The 20,645-nt window shown below is 37.3% G+C and overlaps 2 protein-coding genes across 2 annotated transcripts; one reads left to right on the forward strand and one right to left on the reverse strand.

Moving 5' to 3' along the window:
• The first annotated feature begins 1,276 nt into the window (after positions 1 to 1,276).
• On the forward strand, positions 1,277 to 7,765 carry LOC149385548 (ATPase 10, plasma membrane-type). The gene is made up of 21 exons (XM_089625673.1): positions 1,277 to 2,107; positions 2,224 to 2,313; positions 2,406 to 2,525; positions 2,751 to 2,849; positions 2,963 to 3,100; positions 3,190 to 3,324; positions 3,513 to 3,692; positions 3,797 to 4,003; positions 4,089 to 4,208; positions 4,274 to 4,393; positions 4,505 to 4,627; positions 4,715 to 4,819; positions 4,906 to 5,050; positions 5,140 to 5,301; positions 5,390 to 5,628; positions 6,275 to 6,307; positions 6,403 to 6,484; positions 6,580 to 6,740; positions 6,823 to 6,993; positions 7,087 to 7,433; positions 7,521 to 7,765. The coding sequence occupies exons 2-21, from the start codon at positions 2,248 to 2,250 to the stop codon at positions 7,615 to 7,617; spliced, it is 2,850 nt and encodes a 949-aa protein (XP_089481799.1). The 5' UTR covers positions 1,277 to 2,107; positions 2,224 to 2,247; the 3' UTR covers positions 7,618 to 7,765.
• Positions 7,766 to 7,906: 141 nt separating this feature from the next.
• LOC149385549 (alpha/beta-Hydrolases superfamily protein) lies at positions 7,907 to 10,557 on the reverse strand. The gene is made up of 5 exons (XM_089625674.1): positions 10,144 to 10,557; positions 9,430 to 9,638; positions 9,287 to 9,320; positions 8,523 to 9,202; positions 7,907 to 8,299 (listed from the first exon to the last, which is right to left on the reverse strand). Exons 1-5 carry the CDS (start codon positions 10,487 to 10,489, stop codon positions 8,033 to 8,035), a joined length of 1,536 nt encoding a protein of 511 aa, XP_089481800.1. The 5' UTR covers positions 10,490 to 10,557; the 3' UTR covers positions 7,907 to 8,032.
• Positions 10,558 to 20,645: the final 10,088 nt, after the last annotated feature.

Here is a 20,645-nt window from a genome sequence, read left to right on the forward strand (position 1 = left end):
GAACTAGGTGAGGGTTTTAGATACGCGCGAAGAAGGAGATGAAAATGGGTTTCAATTTCGTTTTGATTTTGATATACTCGGTATTTGAGAAATGGGTATTTTCAAAACAAAAAATTAACTCAAGGGCAAATATGTACTTGCTCACTTCAACAACTACTAAAAGTGTCCAAAACAAGAAACTCTACATTTTGGTCCAAATCATTAAAAACACTACTACATCCGGCCATTTCCCTTTGTATATAGTGGTTTTGTTTCGCTGAGGTTCATTCGGCGAGAATTCTTTTTGTTATTAAGTGCATGTGGCACTGGGAGTGAAAAGGATGTTTAGAGGTAAAAGCATTATAAAAATTGAGATTGAATATGAAAATAAAATGATTAATAAGACTTTCAACACTATATGTTATATATAACCGTCCACTATAAATGATTCTAAAAGAGAACTTTTATATATATATATATATATATATATAAAGGATAGCACAAATTTACTATTCAACCACACTCAATTTCCAATTCATTCTTTAATGCATTATCATTTTAATCCATTTTGAAAAATATATAAATATATATATACATATATATAAAGGATAGCACAAATTTACTATTCAACCACACTCAATTTCCTATTCATTCTTTAATGCATTATCATTTTAATCCATTTAAGTTTCCAAAAATATATTAAAAAAATAATAATAATAAAAAATACTGTTCCTTATACACTATTTGAGAGTTTTCTTTTAGTTATATAGGATAATTTCTTCCGACATAAAAAACCTCGAGATTCCTTAGCTCTCCGAGGCTCGGAAGGTTTCAGAGCCCTTCTGGGATCGGACCTTTCAAGAATCATATTGAGAGACAAAGTCTTGAGATATTTTTTAATCGGAAAAGCTAGGCGTGGATTTATGCGGCGAGGAAGTTGTCGATCAGATAGACAAACACTAGGTCCTTGGATTCTCCGATCTTCGGCGGGAAACTCCACGACCCAAACAGAAGCAGTGACAACTCTCTTGCGACGGAGCCAAGTCACCTCAATCCCGAACCAACCTCAACCATGTGTATGTTGTAATTTTTTTTAAGAGTTTTAATTCTTCATTGGTGTGACTGCCCAATACATTCGTTTGTTGAGAGCTATGGAAACAAAGACAAGTTTTGTGCACTTTTATAAATATTCTAATTTATTATCAGCCATTGTTCAAATTAAATAAATAAATAAAAAGTAACAATGATATTTTCTCCTGATATTTTTAAGCTAATAGACATGCTATTTATAGTGAAGAAAATAAATTCATCTGATATTTTTAAAAATAATAAGAATAATCCCGAGCCATAATTGACGCATTTCAATTAAACAGAGATACTTACGTTATTTTCACTTCTCTTTCAAACATCCCTCGGTCTACTTACATGTTTAGCCAGCTTCAAAAAAAAAAAAAAAAAAAACATCCTAATTAACTATAAGTAAAAACACATCTCCAAATCACCCACAAAAAGTCAAACACATCCTGATGGAAAGCCAAATCTACATTTTATGTGATCCAAGTCTAACGTAGTTTTTAACACGAGATCGTCGGAACAAACTGATAGATTATAAAATCATTGTTTTACTGAACCAATACGTGCCATCCCCGATGTTTTTGCCACTGACTGTCCACGTTGTTTTATACACGTGTTTATTTAAAAACAACACACAAGTAAAATAGTTAGGTCGGTACCAAAGACCCCTAGTCTTGCATGTTCAAACTTCAGAGGGAAATGGACCGTTAGGTTAATTAAGGCTTTGAAGGGCAAGATTTTGAAGGGTTGTTAGGACATCTCAATTTTTCTCTCAAATTTGAGACATAATTAACCTAAGATAGTATAATATTGTTAATCAAGGAAAAAAAATAGTAAAAGAACATGAAAAGAGGAAGGTTATATGATGATCTTTACATCTGCTCTTCACTTTCAGCTAGTAGTTGTAGTGCCAACAAACGGTCAGCTACCAAATCACATAGACATGCTAATTTATTAGTATAAGTCTCTTTTTATACTTCACTACCATACTTGAATGATACAAATCAAGTACTTGACAATTTGGTCGATTCCACTGCTACTGGAGTACCAAATTGTAAGCATTTTTTTTTTTTTTAAATCTTTGTCTGTTTTGACTGAAAAACAAATCATGAAAGTTTTTGCGGGTACTAAGTTAAGGCCTGTTTTCTTTGGTGATGTGAAAATTCACAGGTTTTGAATTGGTAATATATAATAATGGCTGAAGATCTAGCAAAGCCATTGCTTGATCCCGAGAACTTCCACCGGGAAGGGGTTGATCTGGTAAGGTTTTTGCAGCAGTGCGAGTTTCGCTAGTTGATTAAAATATGTATATGCTGTGATAATTTTTTTTTCTTTCTCGAATATTCGAATAGGAGCGCTTACCGTTGGAAAAGGTGTTTGAAGAGTTGAGGACGTCTAAGGAAGGACTTTCTTCCGATGACGCCGAAGCCAGACTCATTATTTTCGGGCCTAACATGCTCGAGGAGAAGCCTGTAAGTGCTCTCTATAAGTATACAAGTTAGTTTGATCAAGAAACTGATCCGCTAGAACGGTTTTGGCTCTCTAAGTAGAACTCAGGTCCGGAAACTGGATTGCAGGCTTACTACTATTCTAAGTTGAAATGCTAAATAGAAAAATAAATAGAGGATTCATGACAAGGAAGTAGCAATTATTTGTTGAAGCGCATTTCACACATTTCCGAAAAAAACTGAATGCAGGAGAACAAATTACTGAAGTTTCTCGGTTTCATGTGGAATCCGTTATCTTGGGTCATGGAAGCCGCGGCGATAATGGCGATTGCCCTTGCTAACGGAGGAGTAAGTGAGCTTAACCACTCAATTATCACCGATTGATATCGTCAATCCAAGACTTAAATTTGGGCTCTCTCTCATTCGAAATACTTTTTTATTTTATTTTATCTCTCTTTCAGGGAGAAGGTCCTGATTGGCAAGATTTTGTTGGGATTATCTGTCTTTTGATAATCAACTCCACAATTAGTTTCATAGAAGAAAACGACGCCGGGAACGCCGCCTCTGCTCTTATGGCCCGTTTGGCTCCAAAAACAAGGGTATATAAATCAACACATTTCCTTAAAGATCTCTGTGAGTGGTTCGTATTCAAACACGCACATAATTCATTTACTTGATGATTTGGCAGGTCCTCAGAGACGGTCAATGGCAAGAGCAAGACGCGTCAATTTTGGTCCCCGGAGACATAATCAGCATCAAGCTCGGTGACATAATCCCGGCCGATGCCCGTCTTCTAGAAGGAGATCCCTTGAAAATCGACCAGGCAAGCTTTCCATAGACATCTCAGATTAATGTATATTTTTAGGATTGAAAAGATTTCGAGAGATAGAGATAAGGAACTAGAAAGTTTGAGAGAGAAATAAAGACTATATAGGTGATTGGACTACCTGACAGCCATTAGAACATTCTAGAATAAAATGACTAAGGGTGAAACAAAATAATTATGTACAGTCAGCGCTCACCGGAGAGTCTCTACCAGTGACGAAGAGAACCGGGGACGAAGTGTTCTCAGGCTCGACCTGCAAGCACGGAGAGATCGAGGCCGTGGTTATAGCCACCGGAGTTCACTCATTCTTTGGAAAAGCCGCTCATTTGGTCGATTCGACCATAGTTGTCGGACACTTTCAACAGGTAATGATTATAATAAAAATAACAATAATTCAAAAACAACAATTTTTAGGTACAATAATTATATGTAGTATTTTTTTTTTATTGTATTTATGTGGTTGCTGTAGGTCCTTACCTCCATTGGGAATTTCTGTATCTGCTCGATCGCCGTGGGAATGATTCTCGAGATCATCGTGATGTTTCCGGTGCAACACCGTTCATACAGAGATGGGATCAACAACCTTCTCGTCCTCTTGATCGGAGGCATTCCGATCGCCATGCCCACAGTTTTGTCTGTCACTCTTGCCATTGGCTCTCACAGACTTTCTCAGCAGGTACTGATTTACTTCAAGTGTAACGTGATAAGATATTCAGTTCCTCTGAGATTAAAATATTCGGTGATATGTCCCAAAAAAAAAGGGTGCAATTACGAAGAGGATGACGGCGATCGAAGAAATGGCGGGAATGGATGTGCTGTGCAGCGATAAAACCGGGACTCTTACACTGAACCGGCTCACAGTCGATCCCAACCTCATCGAGGTATAAATTACTCATTGAAAATGATGATTCATTGCAAAACTTGTGCTTAATCATCCGTTTCGCAGGCTTTTAACAAAGATATAGAGAAAGAGAAGATCATCTTGCTCGCAGCTAGGGCTTCGAGGATGGAGAATCAGGACGCCATTGACGCTGCCATCGTCAATATGCTTGCCGATCCGAAAGAGGTTCATTCTTTTTCTTTCTCTTTTTCCCTTTGGAGCTTCGTGTGATCTATTCCATTTTAATTCATTTTTATATAGATTTCGAAGCGAAAAATTTACCTTGTGCTTTGTTAGGCTCGCGCGGATATCAAGGAAGTGCACTTTTTACCGTTCAACCCGGTGGACAAGCGCACCGCGATTACTTACATTGAAGCCGATGGTAACTGGTACAGAGCCAGCAAAGGAGCTCCAGAGCAGGTAATTTGTTAATAAGCTGCAACAACAGTAACTTGTTTAGTAAGAAACACACAAAGTGATCGACTAAGCACTGCATTGCGATATCAGATCCTAAATCTATGCCAAGAGAAGAACGAGATTTCTGATAGAGTTCACTCCATAATCGATAAATTCGCCGAAAGAGGACTGAGGTCCCTTGGAGTTGCTTATCAGGTAATTTCACCTCTTTGCTTTTAATTTCTTCCCTCTCTCTATTTGTGATAAACTCAAAAATGAATTAACCTAAAAACTGATATCAGGAAGTACCAGAAAAATCCAAGGACAGTCTCGGAGGTCCATGGACATTCTGCGGATTGTTGCCCTTGTTCGATCCCCCGAGACACGACAGCGCAGAGACGATCCGCAGAGCCCTAAATCTCGGAGTCTGCGTCAAAATGATCACAGGTTAGCATCAATCTCATAAATACACACATACATAGAGAGAAGGTTTAGAGAATTTACTCATAATTCGTCGCGATGATTGTGATTCTCAGGCGATCAATTGGCGATCGCGAAGGAAACCGGAAGACGGCTCGGAATGGGAACGAACATGTACCCATCGTCGTCTTTGCTGAGCCGCGACAAGGACGATCACGAAGCTCTACCCGTGGACGAGCTCATCGAGAAGGCGGACGGATTCGCCGGAGTATTCCCCGGTAACTTCAGATCTTCAGTCAAAGGCATTTCGAAATTTCTCGATAGGACGATTACTTAGGGTTCGTTTGTTTGTTTGTTTGGGAAAAGAGCACAAGTACGAGATAGTGAAGATTCTGCAAGAGAAGAAGCACGTGGTGGGGATGACCGGTGACGGAGTAAACGACGCGCCGGCGCTGAAGAAAGCGGACATCGGAATAGCGGTGGCGGATTGCACCGACGCCGCCAGAAGCGCTTCCGATATTGTGTTGACGGAGCCGGGATTGAGCGTTATCGTCAGCGCCGTCCTCACTAGCCGAGCCATTTTCCAAAGAATGAAGAATTACACGGTTTACTATCCATCCATTAAAACAAAAACGCCAATTTTTTTTTTTGAACCCCTAAACATCTTAAAATGTATTTAAATAATTTTTTTTATAATAAAAACATAATCAAACTCTAACAATCCAAAAAGTAACTTTAAGTTAACACTTTTAAGTTACATTATAACTTAACTGGTTTTATAAAATTAATATGTTATTTAAGTTGGTATATATGTTTTAAGTTTCTAGGTGATAGACCTCATAAAAAAAAAAAAGAGTAAATTATTTAGAATGCTACAAATTAAAAGTTTGATGACACTATTTCGTCCTAAAAATTAGTTCAATATATGGACTATTGCGTAAAAAAAAGTCATTTAATTAAGTATAGCACTATAGCCTTCCATGACGGAGCTGGGGAAGCTCAGAAGGAGGGCTAATTTGAAGAAAAAAATGGAGTGGTTAATTTATGAATTTTCAGAGTAAAAAATATAATTATTTAAAAAAAAAATAAGTTAAAAGTGTAAATTTATAAAGTATAAATTAATTATATTTAAAAATGGCCAAAAATGTAAAATATTTTTTGTTGAGGGAGGCCTGTAGCTCCGTCATAAATCATGTTTTATCATTCCTTTGAATTAGACTAACTAGATTTAGCATGTTATATATTTTGCAGATTTACGCTGTTTCCATTACCATAAGGATTGTGGTAAGTTGGAATAGTTCCTTGGTTATTTTACCCCCTAAACTTTCAGTTTTTACCTTATTAGAGTATTGATGCCTTGCCACGTAATTTTCCCTCAGCTGGGTTTCGTTCTCTTGGCATTGATTTGGGAGTACGACTTCCCACCTTTCATGGTTCTGATCATAGCAATCCTAAATGATGGTAATTAATTGTGAAACGAAAAGCTGATTTGGAAGTAGAAGACACCAAGTAAATTAAAATCAAACACGACATTGTCTCTCTCTCTTGAACCACAGGAACAATCATGACTATTTCGAAAGACCGAGTAAAGCCGTCGCCGAGGCCAGACAGTTGGAAGCTCAACGAGATCTTCGCGACTGGGATCGTCATCGGAACGTACCTCGCTCTCATCACCGTCCTCTTCTACTGGATTATCGTCGACACTACGTTCTTCGAGGTATCCCGAAAAAAACACTTCAAATTCTCTCTTCACCAAAGCTTATTAACGAAACAACGAGTGTCTCTCTTTCTCTGCACAGACACACTTCGGAGTGAAATCGCTGTCGAGCAGCGACGAGATCTCGTCGGCGGTGTATCTGCAAGTCAGTATAATCAGCCAAGCGCTCATCTTCGTGACGCGAAGCCAAAGCTGGTCTTTCCTTGAGAGGCCTGGTGCTCTATTGATGTGTGCCTTTGTGGTTGCCCAATTGGTATATAACCAAATATAAACCAATACATTTTTTTTTTCAAGCCTTGTCAGAAGCTATTGTTTTATCTTATGTGTTTTTTTTTTCTTTTCTCAGGTGGCGACTTTGATCGCGGTCTATGCTCACATCAGCTTCGCGTACATCACAGGCATCGGATGGGGATGGGCTGGAGTTATATGGCTGTACAGTCTGGTTTTTTACGTGCCGCTCGATATCATCAAGTTCGTGGTTCGATATGCCTTGACCGGAGACGCTTGGAATTTGCTATTCGATCGGAAGACCGCGTTTACTTCTAAGAACGACTATGGGAAAGAAGACCGCGCCGCTAAGTGGGTACTTTCGCAGAGAAGCCTCCAAGGCTTAATGTCTACGGATTTCGAAGTAGGACGTCGCAGATCTTCTTTGATTTCTGAACAAGCCAAGCGCCGAGCTGAGATTTCCAGGTTGATAACCGTCGCTTAAAATTCGTTTTTTTTTTCTCTCTTCGGTAACTTGGCTCGCAAGTCTCTGATGATTTCAAATTTTTTCAGGATCGGGGAGTTGTACGCTTTGAGAGGACACGTGGAATCGGTGGTCAGGCTCAAGAACCTGGACTTGAACACGATCCAATCGGCTCACACAGTCTGAGTGAATCCGTATTAGACCGATTCGATGTTGTTGCTCAGAGTGAAGAACTTGCTCATATGGACAATCTTCCAAGCATCTGCAAAAAGATTCAATGTTTCCGAAGAGATATGGCTTCGGTTTAGATATTTCTTCACCCCGATTCTTGGTTTTCATTTCCCATTTTTTGTTATTTGTTTACGTGTAGAAAATTTTTGTTCCAAAAGAAATACCGAACAGAATAAGGCTAACTCACTACACCGTTGAAATAATGCATCAAAAAGGTGCTTTATCTTATCTTATAACTGTGATTCATGCAGTTATTACAGTAACGTCTTTTCTCTTCTCTACCAATAAAATCAATGAAAAGACACCAAAACAACATACAGTACAAGCCACGTTATTTGAGAACCGATGTTATTTTTAGAGCGAGAAGATCTCAGAGAGAGGACATCTGAATTCCCCGGGAGCGGCGTTCTTGGCCTAGCCTCACAGAGTTCACGTAATCCGTGGGACAGTGGGCAGAAAACCCGGGAAGAAATAGACCGAACACCCTCCACAGTGTCGAAAACCACCCTTCTTTGTAGTCGGGCCCGTATAAATATCCGCTGATGAGACTTCTTATCAACTCCCAAACCGCAATCAAATGCAAACCCAGAGCGGTTCGCAGTCCGAAGTAGTTCTTGTTCGGTTCCTCTTTCATTTCCTACAAACAACAAGCACATATGTAGTGACTAGAGACACATATAAGGTCAGGTGTTACTTTTCTCATTGTGGATAATTATAATACTCTTTATGAGTCATCATGATACTTGACATGGTATTAGAGCCTATCATCTTGAGAACGAACGTTAATGATCTCACATCGATAGTTGCGAAGGACATAACATCGGTTACTAAAAATAAATTAAGGATGGACAGAAATGAACCTCTTCGGCGTAAAAGCAGTTGTAGTAAAGGCAAACCCCGAAATGCTTGTACAAGAAGGTCCTGTCGTCGTAAGGACACCTTGGAACGAGATCGTTGCAATAGACGACCCTGAAGTACCTAGGCACAGGATCGTTCAGACGAGCTTCCATGTAGCTCCCGAGCCTCTCGTTACCGATCCTGGGCTGACCAAACGTGTAGACCCTCGACATCCTTCTCAGGAGCTCGTCCTCGCCGTGCAAGACCAGCACGGTCGGGAACAATATCGCCAAAGCCCCGCCCAGGCTGTGACCCGTCACCACGAACTTCGCGTTCTTGTGAACTCCGAGGAGGCTCTTCAGCTTGCTTCTCACGGAATAGTAGGCCGTCCTTTTCCCCGTCGCCTTTTGGAGAACGGTCTCGGACGGTGGGGTTTCGGTTTCGGTTCCGGTTCCGGTTTCTCCGAGGGTTATGTGGTTTCGAAACGTGGTCGTGTCGGCTCTGTTACCCAGGCCTAGGGCTTCCAAGAATCCCATGTGGACCTTTCCCAGCTCGGGGACCTCGTACCAAGAGTAGTCGAAATCGGTGATCCAATCATCGGCGTCGAACGGCTCTGTTCCTCTGAAGCTGATCAGTATCAAGTTCGCGTCTTTCGGCTTGTCGCAGAAGATGAACACTTGAGTCGACATTTCCTTTTCATAATCTACCAAATCATCATCGCGTTATAATAATAAAAAAAGACTAAAGAACAAAAAAAAAAATTCGAATTTAAAGATTCTCCGCTTACCATTCCAGCAATTGTAGAAATCGACAAAATGCATCTGCGTTACAAGTTTGAATACATTGTGCAATGATTATAAACATTCGTATCGTTAAGAAATGAATTTTACAAAACGAGCTTGATTAGCTTGCCTTCCAGTGATGAGTGACGATATTCTTAACAACTTTGGCATTCTCGTATGCCAGCTTTGATGCCATGATACAGAGGTCCATGAGAGCCCGGTGTCCCAGACCCGTGTGAACACCATTACTGATATCTCCAACCAAGCTCTCTCCCTTGTAAAGGTCTATTCGACCATCGATATGTCCGATCGTGCTGATGAAAGTGTCTGAGCCTCTATGAGGCACGACCACTTTGCCTGATTCACCATCGACTACGTTAGAGTACAGCTCAGGTAACTGATAAATCCCAATGCAGCTATTAAAAAACGTGGATTTCAAGTTGAAAAATGAAGAGTCGTTTTTCTGGTGATTAAGGATTAGCAAGCGATCGATTCTATGTTGTTTTTACCACCACTGGGTAATGTTAATCCACGTGAAAAAAGTTGGCGTATGAAAAGATCACAAACGTTTCATCTTTCACGTGAACTTTTCTATTCCAAGATCTAACGGAAATTAGCGGAATGATTAATGTCACTTCGAATTAATATTTGAGGAAAATAAAGGCCATAAAAATGCTTAACTTCTACTTTCAAAGTTCAAATTAGACACGTAGCGAATAGAACAAAGAAGTCAACTAGGCGGACCAAAAAGTAATAAAAGGAAACCATGATGAACCTCATAGTAGTTAATTAAGTACTTAATTAAACTTAGCAAAAGCTAATTAAATCGTAACAAAATGATTAACGAATAAAATAAACTAACCGCGAACAAGATTGCAGAGCAAGCCAAGGATATTCCCGTTCTCCGATAGCAAGTTCAGGAAGAATTCGACCAAATACCCATACCACTCCAATGGCTTCCCAAACAGAGCGATGATCTTCGTGACGACAATCGAGACCACAATCACCCACCGGTGATCGGCCTCTTCTCCGCCGTACACGGCGGGGTGGGAGCCTTCTAGAAAGCTCGTCTCGCTCCCGATTCCGTTCCCGATCGCGTACCGGAGCAACTCTCCGATCCCTCCGCTCTCTGGCCGTACGATAAGAAACCTCCATAGCTCGTCGTCATTTCGCTGAGACTTTGTACCGCCATTAACGTTCTCTTCCATAGCTTCGCAAATTCTAGTATATTGAATGCGTATATATCGATTGGTCTCTTTGGCGGTGTGGATTCAGTGAAAAGGATATTTATTTACGTTACCGATCAGTGGTGGCTTGTTGCAATTCGTCACCGATTATGGACTCTGTACAATTTCTCCTCTATGATATTACGTATGTACCCCTACTTGCAGAGGCGACAAGTAGGTTGGGTTTGGGGATATGAGTGGGAAAGTGCGAGATTTTTGGAGTTTTCGGGCAGTTATGTATGAAATACATTCCTCTGACGTGTCACGGGTAAGAAAAGTAGTCCTTAAAATAACTGAATAACCTTTAAATGAAATATATGTTCGTTTTCGGTGATGTTTGCGCATGGATGGTTTTTTTCATTGGAATGCGTGACATTGTTTTGGGCTAGGATAAGGTTTTACTTTTTTATTTTTTTTACTTTTTTTTTTAGCTTAAGATTATTATTAGGGAAAATAACACATTTATACCATGTGTTTTAGTGAAATGTCGAGTTTAACCCTCAGTTTTCAAAAATGTCGAGTTCATACCCTCTGTTTAACTAAAATGACGAAATTATACCCTCTGTTTAACTAAAATGACGAAATTATACCCTGAAATAGACAACAGTGTCACGAATTATACCCATATATGTAATTTATTTAAAAACTAAAAAATAAACAACAGTCTCTTAATCGTGAAGAACACAGAAAGAGGCAAAGAGGTAAACATCGGTAGTTGATAGTCATCAAAATCGCATATTCGAACAGAGTATTCAGGATTTAGAGTTACAATTCGAACACGGAATGAAGTCATTTCTTAGGAAGTATGAGTTTTATTATTTAATTTCAATTTAAGGGTATTTTTATTTCAAAATTGAGAATTTGGAAGTTAAGGCACTGATTTAGATTTGATTTGATTTTTCTTATATAAGAGTTAATATCAATCAATGAAAGAGAGATTTGTGACGCTGTTATTCATTTCAGTGTATAATTTCGTCATTTTAGTTAAACAGATGGTATAATTTCGTCATTTTAGTTAAACAGAGGGTATGAACTCGACATTTTTGAAAACTGAAGGTTAAACTCGACATTTCACTAAAACACAAGGTATAAATGTGTTATTTTCCCTTATTATTTATTAAGAGCATCTCCAACCACATGCAATATTAAATTTAGTGTTGATATTATATTACATTATTAAAATTTTAGCATTAAAGCTTTTTTTTTACTCCAATCACAATACTAATTATCACACTAAAATATTGTTTTTTATTATTATATTATTATAACTAAATATTTTTTTTTAACATTATTATATTCTTTGTCATTTTTCTTTTGAAGACGGTTTCGGATTTGGGCATATAGATTCATTAAACCAAAATTAAAATGACAAGCCGAATATATTTAATATATAGTGGTTGTGTGTCACTTAATTAAAAAGGCAAAGAATGATCACAAATTGACACATGTAATTTTTTTGGTGGTTGGATCTTTTAATGAGGATTAATGATGTGTCATATATTTGTTTGTGATATTATGGAAGTGTATCACATTAATAATGTGGCCTAGATGGGTAAAAAGAAAAGTTTAATAATTATAACCAAATGAAACTTGTAACTATTTCCTAGTTTTTAATTTTATAATTAAGCTTAGGTGTTAACTCATGAATGAGTCATGAATTGTTTTGTTGAGTTAAGTTTTTGTATATTGAGTCAAGTGGGAGTTTAAATTCGACCAAGGTGGTATGATAGAGATCCTAATGGTTAGGATCACATTACACCTTTCAAAATTTAAATTAATTTGAATTTTAGAGAAAGAAAGGAGACTAAATAATTCAATTTTTTTGGACTAACTCGCAATATCCCTTCCTTCTCCCTCCCTTGAATGGAGAAGTTTAATTTGTTGCTTTGATGGCTCAAAAATCGGATTTCAAGTCATTAATGTTCACTTTAGCTCACACTAAAATATTTACGATAATACTTTGAGCTTATAGTATCAGTACATCACTTGTGGTTGTTTGTGTCCTTGAAGGTGTTCACTTTAGTTGTTTGTTCGCTTGAAGCGCATATTTAAAGGATCGTCATTCATGCATTCATAGTTTAAGTTGAACATATGAAGTTCAATATGGACATGACTGTTATTGGCATCATCAAGTTAAGCATTATTGAAGTGTTTAGAAATTTTTTCTAGTGAAGAATTTGAGATTAGAAAAATAAGACAAAATCGGATCGTGATTGTCTAGAATGGTTCAAAAACTGGATCATATCAGGCATCACATGTTTAGATATTTGTTTGGGCTTGTCAAACACATGGCACTGGCATGATATGCTTATTTGGACATGTTAGATAAGCGGCGCAAGCCAACTTGAATAGGGGTTCGAAGATTTGCGCCAGGACCGATCCTAGTTAAATTGAGGTTCGAAAAAAAAAAAGATGATCAGGCTTATGTTATCTTAAAACAAAGTATTAAAAATTCTACATAAATAACTAGAAAATAATGTATTTTATTTAAAATTATTGATGTGCCCTCTTTTAGTAAGGATTTTAAGCACAATACCTATTTTCCGCGAGGGAAGGCCATGGCTTATTGTGGTCTAGTTAAGGCCATGGCTTATTGTGGTCTTCATTATTGGCATAATGTGGGTATAGTCCATCAGGTCGAAATAAATTAAACTAACTACAACGGTTAGTTGAATTTACTTCGGCCTGGTAGTCTATTTTCTTAATAAAATAAAAACTTTTGCTATTTTTTAAAAGAACAGTAAGCTATTGAGCTACTAGCCTAATTGTCCCGTTTTTATCCCATATGATTTTTCCTAGTAAGGTTCTTGATGAGGCAATATATAGATGTAAACATTTTAATCAGCGTTGGGAAGTGTTGTGAAAATGGGATGTTTTTGACACTTAACATGGCATTTATCACACCATGCGTTGTCATTGTCTCCATGTAATATTTTATTATTTACTCATGCAAATGTATGTACAAAAAGAAGTTACTTATGAAGAAAGACACCCCGGAGTGAAAATTGAAATACAATTCCTTCGTCATTTCTCAAATATTATCTACATCTATTTTCTCCATCTTTACACTCCATTATCACATCTTGTCTCTTATCTTGTTATATTGGTAATACCTCTTAGATGCATTTTATAATAATATATTATTCAAAATTATTGATGTGCACTTTTAAAATAAAGACCTTAAGCACAAGACGTATTCGGCGCGGTCTTAGTTGGCAAGGGAAGGTCATAGCTCATATTGGTCTTAGTTGTATGTATAGTATGGATGTCTGAGCGCATGATGAGGAGGATTTGGACATGGCGTCGTCCCTACTGTTGTGTTGGCCGCATTAATTAGCATCATAAAATTATTTAATTTGAAAATTAAATGTTGGTCTAATTGATGTAGCCAAAAATTGTTTGGATTTGGAAAAGACTCTTCAATTGGAAAGCCAAACTTTTCTCCATGACTGGAAGAGAAGTCCTTATCAAAGCTGTCATTCAATCCATACCCACTTACACAATGAACCTGTTCAAGCTCCCCAAGAGAGTCATCAAGGACATTCATTGAATGTGTGCACGGCTCTCCGGGGGGGGGCTAAGATAAAGTCTCCCTCATCTTTTATGTGGAGAAGCATTTTGTGGGGTAATAGTTTATTTCTCAATGGGTCTATACAGTAGATGGGGAATGGGAAATCCATATCTGTTTACAAACAGAATTGGATAACGGGAAAAAATCCTCGGAAAAAACCCCTTACTCTTTATATGGGTATAAAGGAAGGGTAAAATTGTCCCAAGGATGTTCCAATGCCATATTTGTCTTCTCAAGTACTCCACGATGATGCCAGGGTCATTGATCTGTGGGCTGAGTGGTAAGTGGGGCATCTCGATGGCCAACCAAGCCTTCAACTCCACAGAAGCCAAAGCTACCTTTCTATTCCATGACCTGGCCGTGACATTCAGGACATGTTGGTTTGGAACTTTGAAAAATCCGGGCTCTAATAGCAGATATTGGTTTTCCACAAGGGGAGCAGACCGAGTGAATGCCTGGTTGAGTACTAGCTAGTGGCTCGAGCTTGTGGAAAAAAGTACAGAACTTGAATCTTCCCTAAAAGCCAATACTTTTCTCTGGCAAGCTTCGAATGATTGGATCCAGACCATGTTCAACCTCATAAGTCACGGCATGAAAAACAACACATCATTCCCTTTCTGCAAGCACAGAGAGGAAAACACATCCCACATATTTTGGGGTTGTTCTCTTTTGTCCAAAATTTGCAAAGCGCATCCCTTCTCTCTCGGTAATATTTATGGCCTTCTTTCTATATTTTTTCCATTGAAATTCTTGCATGTCTATCGTATATGGTTTTTGAATAGGTGGACATCATTCTATGGAAAATTTGGCAAAGGCAAAACAAAAAATTTCATGACGGACTCGAGCTCTCCCCGGACCTAACCGTCAATTGGGCGCTCGTTTTCCTCACGACGTTCCAAGCTGCCAACTAGACGGGAAATATAGGTCCTTCATCGACCACAATTCATAGCGACGATACCACGCAAAAATTAAACCTTCCTCTAGTCGGGATGATCAAGGCCACTGTGGACGCTGCCATTGACTCGAAAAGGGATTGGGGGGTTCAAATTTGTTGTTTCCGATGATCTCGGTCGTTTCAAAGCTTCGGCGAGACTTGGTTCAAGCCGACCTTCTTTTCTCCTGATACTGTCGAATCCTTAGCTGTCTCCTATGGTCTCTGGCAGTGCAAAAACTTGAGATTTTTAAACATTATCATCGAGTCCAACTGTAAGGGAATTATTGACAAGATTCAACGCCAGAAATTCGAAGACTCTTTAATTGGCTTAATTATCAGTGAGATTTATGAAGAGTGTAAAGGATGTAATTTTATATCTTTTAATTATTGCCATAGTGCAATGAAGTAGCTCATGCTCTAGCCAAATATGACAATGGTTGTAATCTGAACGTGGTTTGGTGGCCCGACTTCCTTGATTGTGTCCGCCACCACTAGTACAAAAAAGACCTTTGGGTGCGACTTTTTTCGCACCTGAAAGTCAATTTTCGCACCCAATGATACCTTTGGGTGCGACTTTAGGTGCGACTTTTTCGCACCTGAAAGTTCGCACCTAAAGGTCTTGGGTGCGAAAAGTCGCACCCAAAAGTCGTGACTTTCGGGTGCGACATCTAGGTGCGACTTTTCGCACCCAAAATCGCACCCAACTTTACACAAAACATAGTTGAAAAGGCGGGGGAAAAACATCGGGTGCGAAAAATCGCACCAAAAAATTTGGCGGTAGAGCTTTGGGTGCGAAAAGTCGCACCCAATAGTTTGGAGGTAGAGCTTTGGGTGCAAAAGAACCCTAATTTTTTCAAAAATCCATTTCGGGTAAGAACTTTTCTTACCTTGATTTCGTGAAATTTCTTGTTCCCGGTGCTCTCTCGTCCTTTTCCCGGGGGTGACTCATGGTCGGCGTGCTCCGGTGACTCGCGGCCGTCGTGGCTCGTCTCGGTCGGAGCGCACGCACAAGGAGGCTCGGTCTCTGGCCGCGAATCCACCGCCGCTGCAAAACCAAAATCAACAAACTGTGTAAATAAACTTTTTGTTTTCCAAGGTTTTTTTAGGTTATTTATTTACACTCGAAAAAGAGTACAAGATTTTGAGAATAAAGTAATTGATATGATATCGCTCCTTCACGGGGACGGTGACCTCGCCGATGTCCTTGTCGCTGTGGACGTGGCGGCGACACATCACCCTGAACCGGAGGCTGAGGTGTCCTCCTCCGTCGGCGGCCACGTTGAAGCTCATCGGGAAGTTCCAGTTCGAGTTGGACCCGCTTCCTTTGTCCACCGGGGTCTTCTTCTCTATCTCGTGCCCGCCCGTGAGCGACACAAGCACGTACACGTCCATTTTGCTCAGGTGCTTCACTCTCTTCAGCCCTTTCGCTGAGACCACGGTGATCTTCATCTCTCAGAACTGCATTTCGTTGCGCTTGGTTAAGAGACAGAGGGAGACTGGTTAGGGTTTGATTTATTGAGGAAATTTGATTTTGAGACCGGTCAAAATTTTATACAGAAGGGAGGAAAAAGACCGCTTAAAACATTTGGACTTTTGGGTGCGACAACCTTGATTTTTAGGTGCGACAAAGGTATTAATGAACTTTTGGGTGCGACTTTTCGCACCCAAATTTAAAAAAATCAGCGAAATTTTTTAGTTGCTTCAATGTCTTTTGGATGCGACTTTTCGCACCCAAAAGTCTTTTTTGGTGCGACTTTTAGGTGCGAAAAGTCGCACCCAAAAGTCATCCGCACCGAAAGACTGTATTTGTAGTAGTGCACCTTATTGAGACGGAAGCCGTTATCTAATGATATGTATAGGCTCTCTTTCCTGGCGGGGGATTTTTCCATTGGGTTCGCTCCCAAGAAGTATTAACGAGGCCTTTTCTAAAAAAAAAAAGGGTTTCTTTTTCAATTTTTTATTTTATTTTATTAAGCCTTATGATATAGATAGTTGGGCTTACAGATGAAGGCCTGGATACCCTGTTGGACCCTTTAATAAATTCATATATATATATATTTTTTTTTATGGGAAAACTACTCTGAATATCTGAATTCTTTTTAATATTCTATCAATATCTCTATTTTTTCATTGTTAAGTTATGAAATTGTAAACAACTAAGAAAAATGAAATGAAACTGTAATACTAAATATCAAGAAAAAAAATATCAAATGAAACTGTAAATAAGTAAAAATAAATTATTGCTATGATAAAAATAACTGCTCTCAAAATTAGAATGGGAAGTAATATATTTTTAAAAAAATAATTTAAAATAAGTTTAGCTCGGATAATTTCTACTATTCCGAGGCCCATTACAGACATTCGTCTGAGGATTTCTTCGAAAATCTATGGAAAAGGCGACCGATAACTAAAACCATTGATTTTATTTACTATACAGTAATTTTATATATTATGAATCAGAAGCTGTAGTTCTTTGTTGTTTATTGGATGCCCTTCATAATATTGACGCATGTGCATCACACGTGATAGCGATAGAAGGAGACAAGTCCATGTGTACATACAACAATACTCGCATTTTTTTTCATCGAACATCCATCACAAGAATAAATTGATGAATTCGTGAACTACTGAAATTTTAAAGTGTAAAACAAAAGCCACAACCTACGTGGACAAATTGTCAAACAATGTTCAAAACACTAGTTTCCCGAATTCATCAAACAAAAACCCATTCACAAGTTAGCAATAAAGCTCTCTCTCTCTCTCTCTCTCTCTATGTTTGTCTGTTTTATTATTTTATGTGTGCTCAATTAATTAACAAATATATAATGAGATCCTAGTCGGTCGAACTGAATCATACGTGAACACCGAGTCAACATACATAATGCCACAGTACTATCACCGCCGACACGGCCGAGTCTGACTCGGTTTCACAGATTAATAAAGATTATATTATGATGTGTTGTCTTTTTTTTAAAAGGTATATTATAAATTATAATATTGTCACATGACTAGGAGTAAATGTTGTGACACTCATTTCTCTCCAAACTCTATTTTTATTTTCTCTTAGTGATCGACCATTAGGCCATTACTCGCTCTCTCCCTCTCTCTTTTTTTTTCTTTTTTTTATAGACAAAATTAAAACGAATTTTATATAATATTATACTGTTTTAATATTATATAATATTTATGCATATTCGTGTTCGTTCATTCTAATTTTTATTTAAATTTTTTAAGTGATTTGTAATTTTGTTTTGTTTGTGGTTGTGCTTAAATCATCCAGCGGCATGAATCTGTTTGTTCATTATGATTCATCACTTCATCTATAGTTTTTAGCTTATGATATAAGAATATATATATATATATATATATATATATATATATATATATATATATATGTTTCCTTTATATTATATTTGTTTTTCCCTTTCTGTTATTGTGTCAACAATTTAATTGTTGCATTCAAAATAATTTGGTTACCAAACGGTGATGCTTGTGAATTTAATACTAGCATGGAGATATAACAGCTTAATTTCAACAGCTATATATACGCATATCATATAAGCCAATGCCAGCTCAAATATAAGAATTCATATTCAATAATCAATCTTGTTGTCCATCATTATAACAAGCTCAAAAGTCCTAGCTGTTACGTTGTAACCCATTTCTTTTGGTTAGGTTAGAAAGAGACCCGGCCAAAAATATAGATTTTATTTATTTAAATTCCTTGACTGATTAAAAATATATGGCTGATTAAAAACATAACAAAATATATTCAACTAATAGCGCATGAAATACTTTGTTACAATACAACGCGTGGACACTTGGTCAATTCCTTAGAAGAAAAAGAAGCAAAGAAAAACACTTGATCAATTCCTTAAGAAGAAAAAGAAGGAAAGAAAAACACTTGATCCGCAATAAATAAATAAATCAAAATTATATTTAGTAAGTATAAGTTATCAATTTCAAATGCTAGTAGCTATGCCAAGGAATTGGTTAACATTATCTTAACAAAATCCCACCCAAAACGTTCTAGCCGCTCTTTTTTCTATCCCAAAAATATTACTACGGTTTGAAAAATTTAGCACCGCCTCTATCTTAGGATATGAGATTCCGGTGATCTCAAACATCAAATTAGGGCTCTCGTCCTAAAGGAATGTGTTTCTCTTTTTTTCTTCTATGTGTTTTCTTGGTTTTTCGTTTTTTATTTTTGTCATTTGGAGCTTCTTGACTCTTCGCGGTTGTCATGCGGAGCTCAAAGTCATTGTCTCCACCACTACATTATTTGAAAAAAAGTAGTTTAGCCCCCTCTGAAGTGGATTTCTAGACATGCATCCAAAACTGTATCACCAATATTAGACGAAGATTCTGAAGCAACAATTTATACATGAACGTCTAATATGTCACGAGCAATTGTTGCTACTATAAAATATTGATATCATTTAACTTCCAATAAACAGTGATGTCTAAATTGATGTTCTTGTCAATTTTTGGTCTTCTAAATAATGTTCAAATTGAGTTTTGGTTGAAAACACGTAAATTCGTAGGGAGACACATCAAACTCCTATATTAAAAAATAAATAAAATTAAGAGAAATTTAATAAAAATATATATATATATATATATAATTGGATTAAAGATTATTGTAAACAAAGAATAGTATTTCACATACCTTGAAGATTTCATCTATTGGTTTAGTTTGATCGTTATTTTTCCTAAACTTTTATCAACAAGTTATGTAGTGAATGATTTTTTGATTTTTCACTATACCCTTCAAAGATAGAGTACATTTTCTTTTTCACTTGGATGAACTCCAAATAATTATTTCCACAAAGCTTTCTATAACTATTTTCAATAAATTGGAGCTTGGGATCTAATACCCAAACAATGTCTTCAGTAGGATGGATATGGGACCAATAATTTATAAATTTAATCCAAATTCGAGTTGTAGTAATCATTTAAGTATTCAATACCGCCACTTGGTCTATATTGTTAAAGTCACAAACATTGTCAGACAGAAAACACAAGTTTACGATATTTAGTTTCCGAAAACTTGCATAGAACAAATTCAAATCTTTTCAACTTTCTCTCCCTGCTTATCGGAAAGACAATACTTATAGTTTGAAGGGAAAATAACACATACATGTCTAGTGTTTTAGTGAAATGTCGAGTTTAACCTTTGATTTTCAAAAATCTTAAGTTCATACCATCTGTTTAACTAAAATGACGAAATTATAACCTGAAATGAATAACAGTGTTACAAATCTCCATTTCATGGATATTAACTCTTACATAAGAAAAACTGAATAAAATCCAAACCAGTACTCTAACTTCAAAATTCCCAATTTTAAAATAAAAATAGCCTTAAATTGAAATTAAATAATAAAATTCATATTTCCCCAAAGATGACTTCATTTCGTGTTCGAATGCAACTCTGAATCCTAGATTCTCTGTTCGAATATGTGATTTTGATGACTATCAACTATCGAATTTTACATCTTTGTCTCTTTATGTGTTCTTCACGATTAAAAGACTGCTGTTTATTTTTTATTTTTTTAAAATAAATTACATATATTGCGCGGATGAATAAAGATAATTGATGTTTACATATAAATATTATAGTCAACGCCAATGAA

The sequence above is a fragment of the Urtica dioica genome, chromosome 9 (genome assembly GCF_054948205.1).
Source record: "Urtica dioica subsp. dioica isolate 48M chromosome 9, U.dioica_male_clone48M_v1_H2, whole genome shotgun sequence".
In the NCBI taxonomy this organism is placed as follows: domain Eukaryota; kingdom Viridiplantae; phylum Streptophyta; class Magnoliopsida; order Rosales; family Urticaceae; genus Urtica; species Urtica dioica.

Bases quoted from the DNA above. Each gene is read 5' to 3' on its own strand.
- LOC149385548 (XM_089625673.1), top strand. From the start codon at position 2,248: ATGGCTGAAGATCTAGCAAAGCCATTGCTTGATCCCGAGAACTTCCAC. The intron at 4,628-4,714 runs GTAATTTGTTAA...TTGCGATATCAG, and splicing joins GCAAAGGAGCTCCAGAGCAG to ATCCTAAATCTATGCCAAGA. The intron at 6,994-7,086 runs GTATATAACCAA...TTCTTTTCTCAG, and splicing joins CCTTTGTGGTTGCCCAATTG to GTGGCGACTTTGATCGCGGT.
- LOC149385549 (XM_089625674.1), bottom strand. From the start codon at position 10,489: ATGGAAGAGAACGTTAATGGCGGTACAAAGTCTCAGCGAAATGACGAC. The intron at 9,321-9,429 runs GTCACTCATCAC...CTTGTAACGCAG, and splicing joins CCAAAGTTGTTAAGAATATC to ATGCATTTTGTCGATTTCTA. The intron at 8,300-8,522 runs GTTCATTTCTGT...TGTTGTTTGTAG, and splicing joins ACTGCTTTTACGCCGAAGAG to GAAATGAAAGAGGAACCGAA.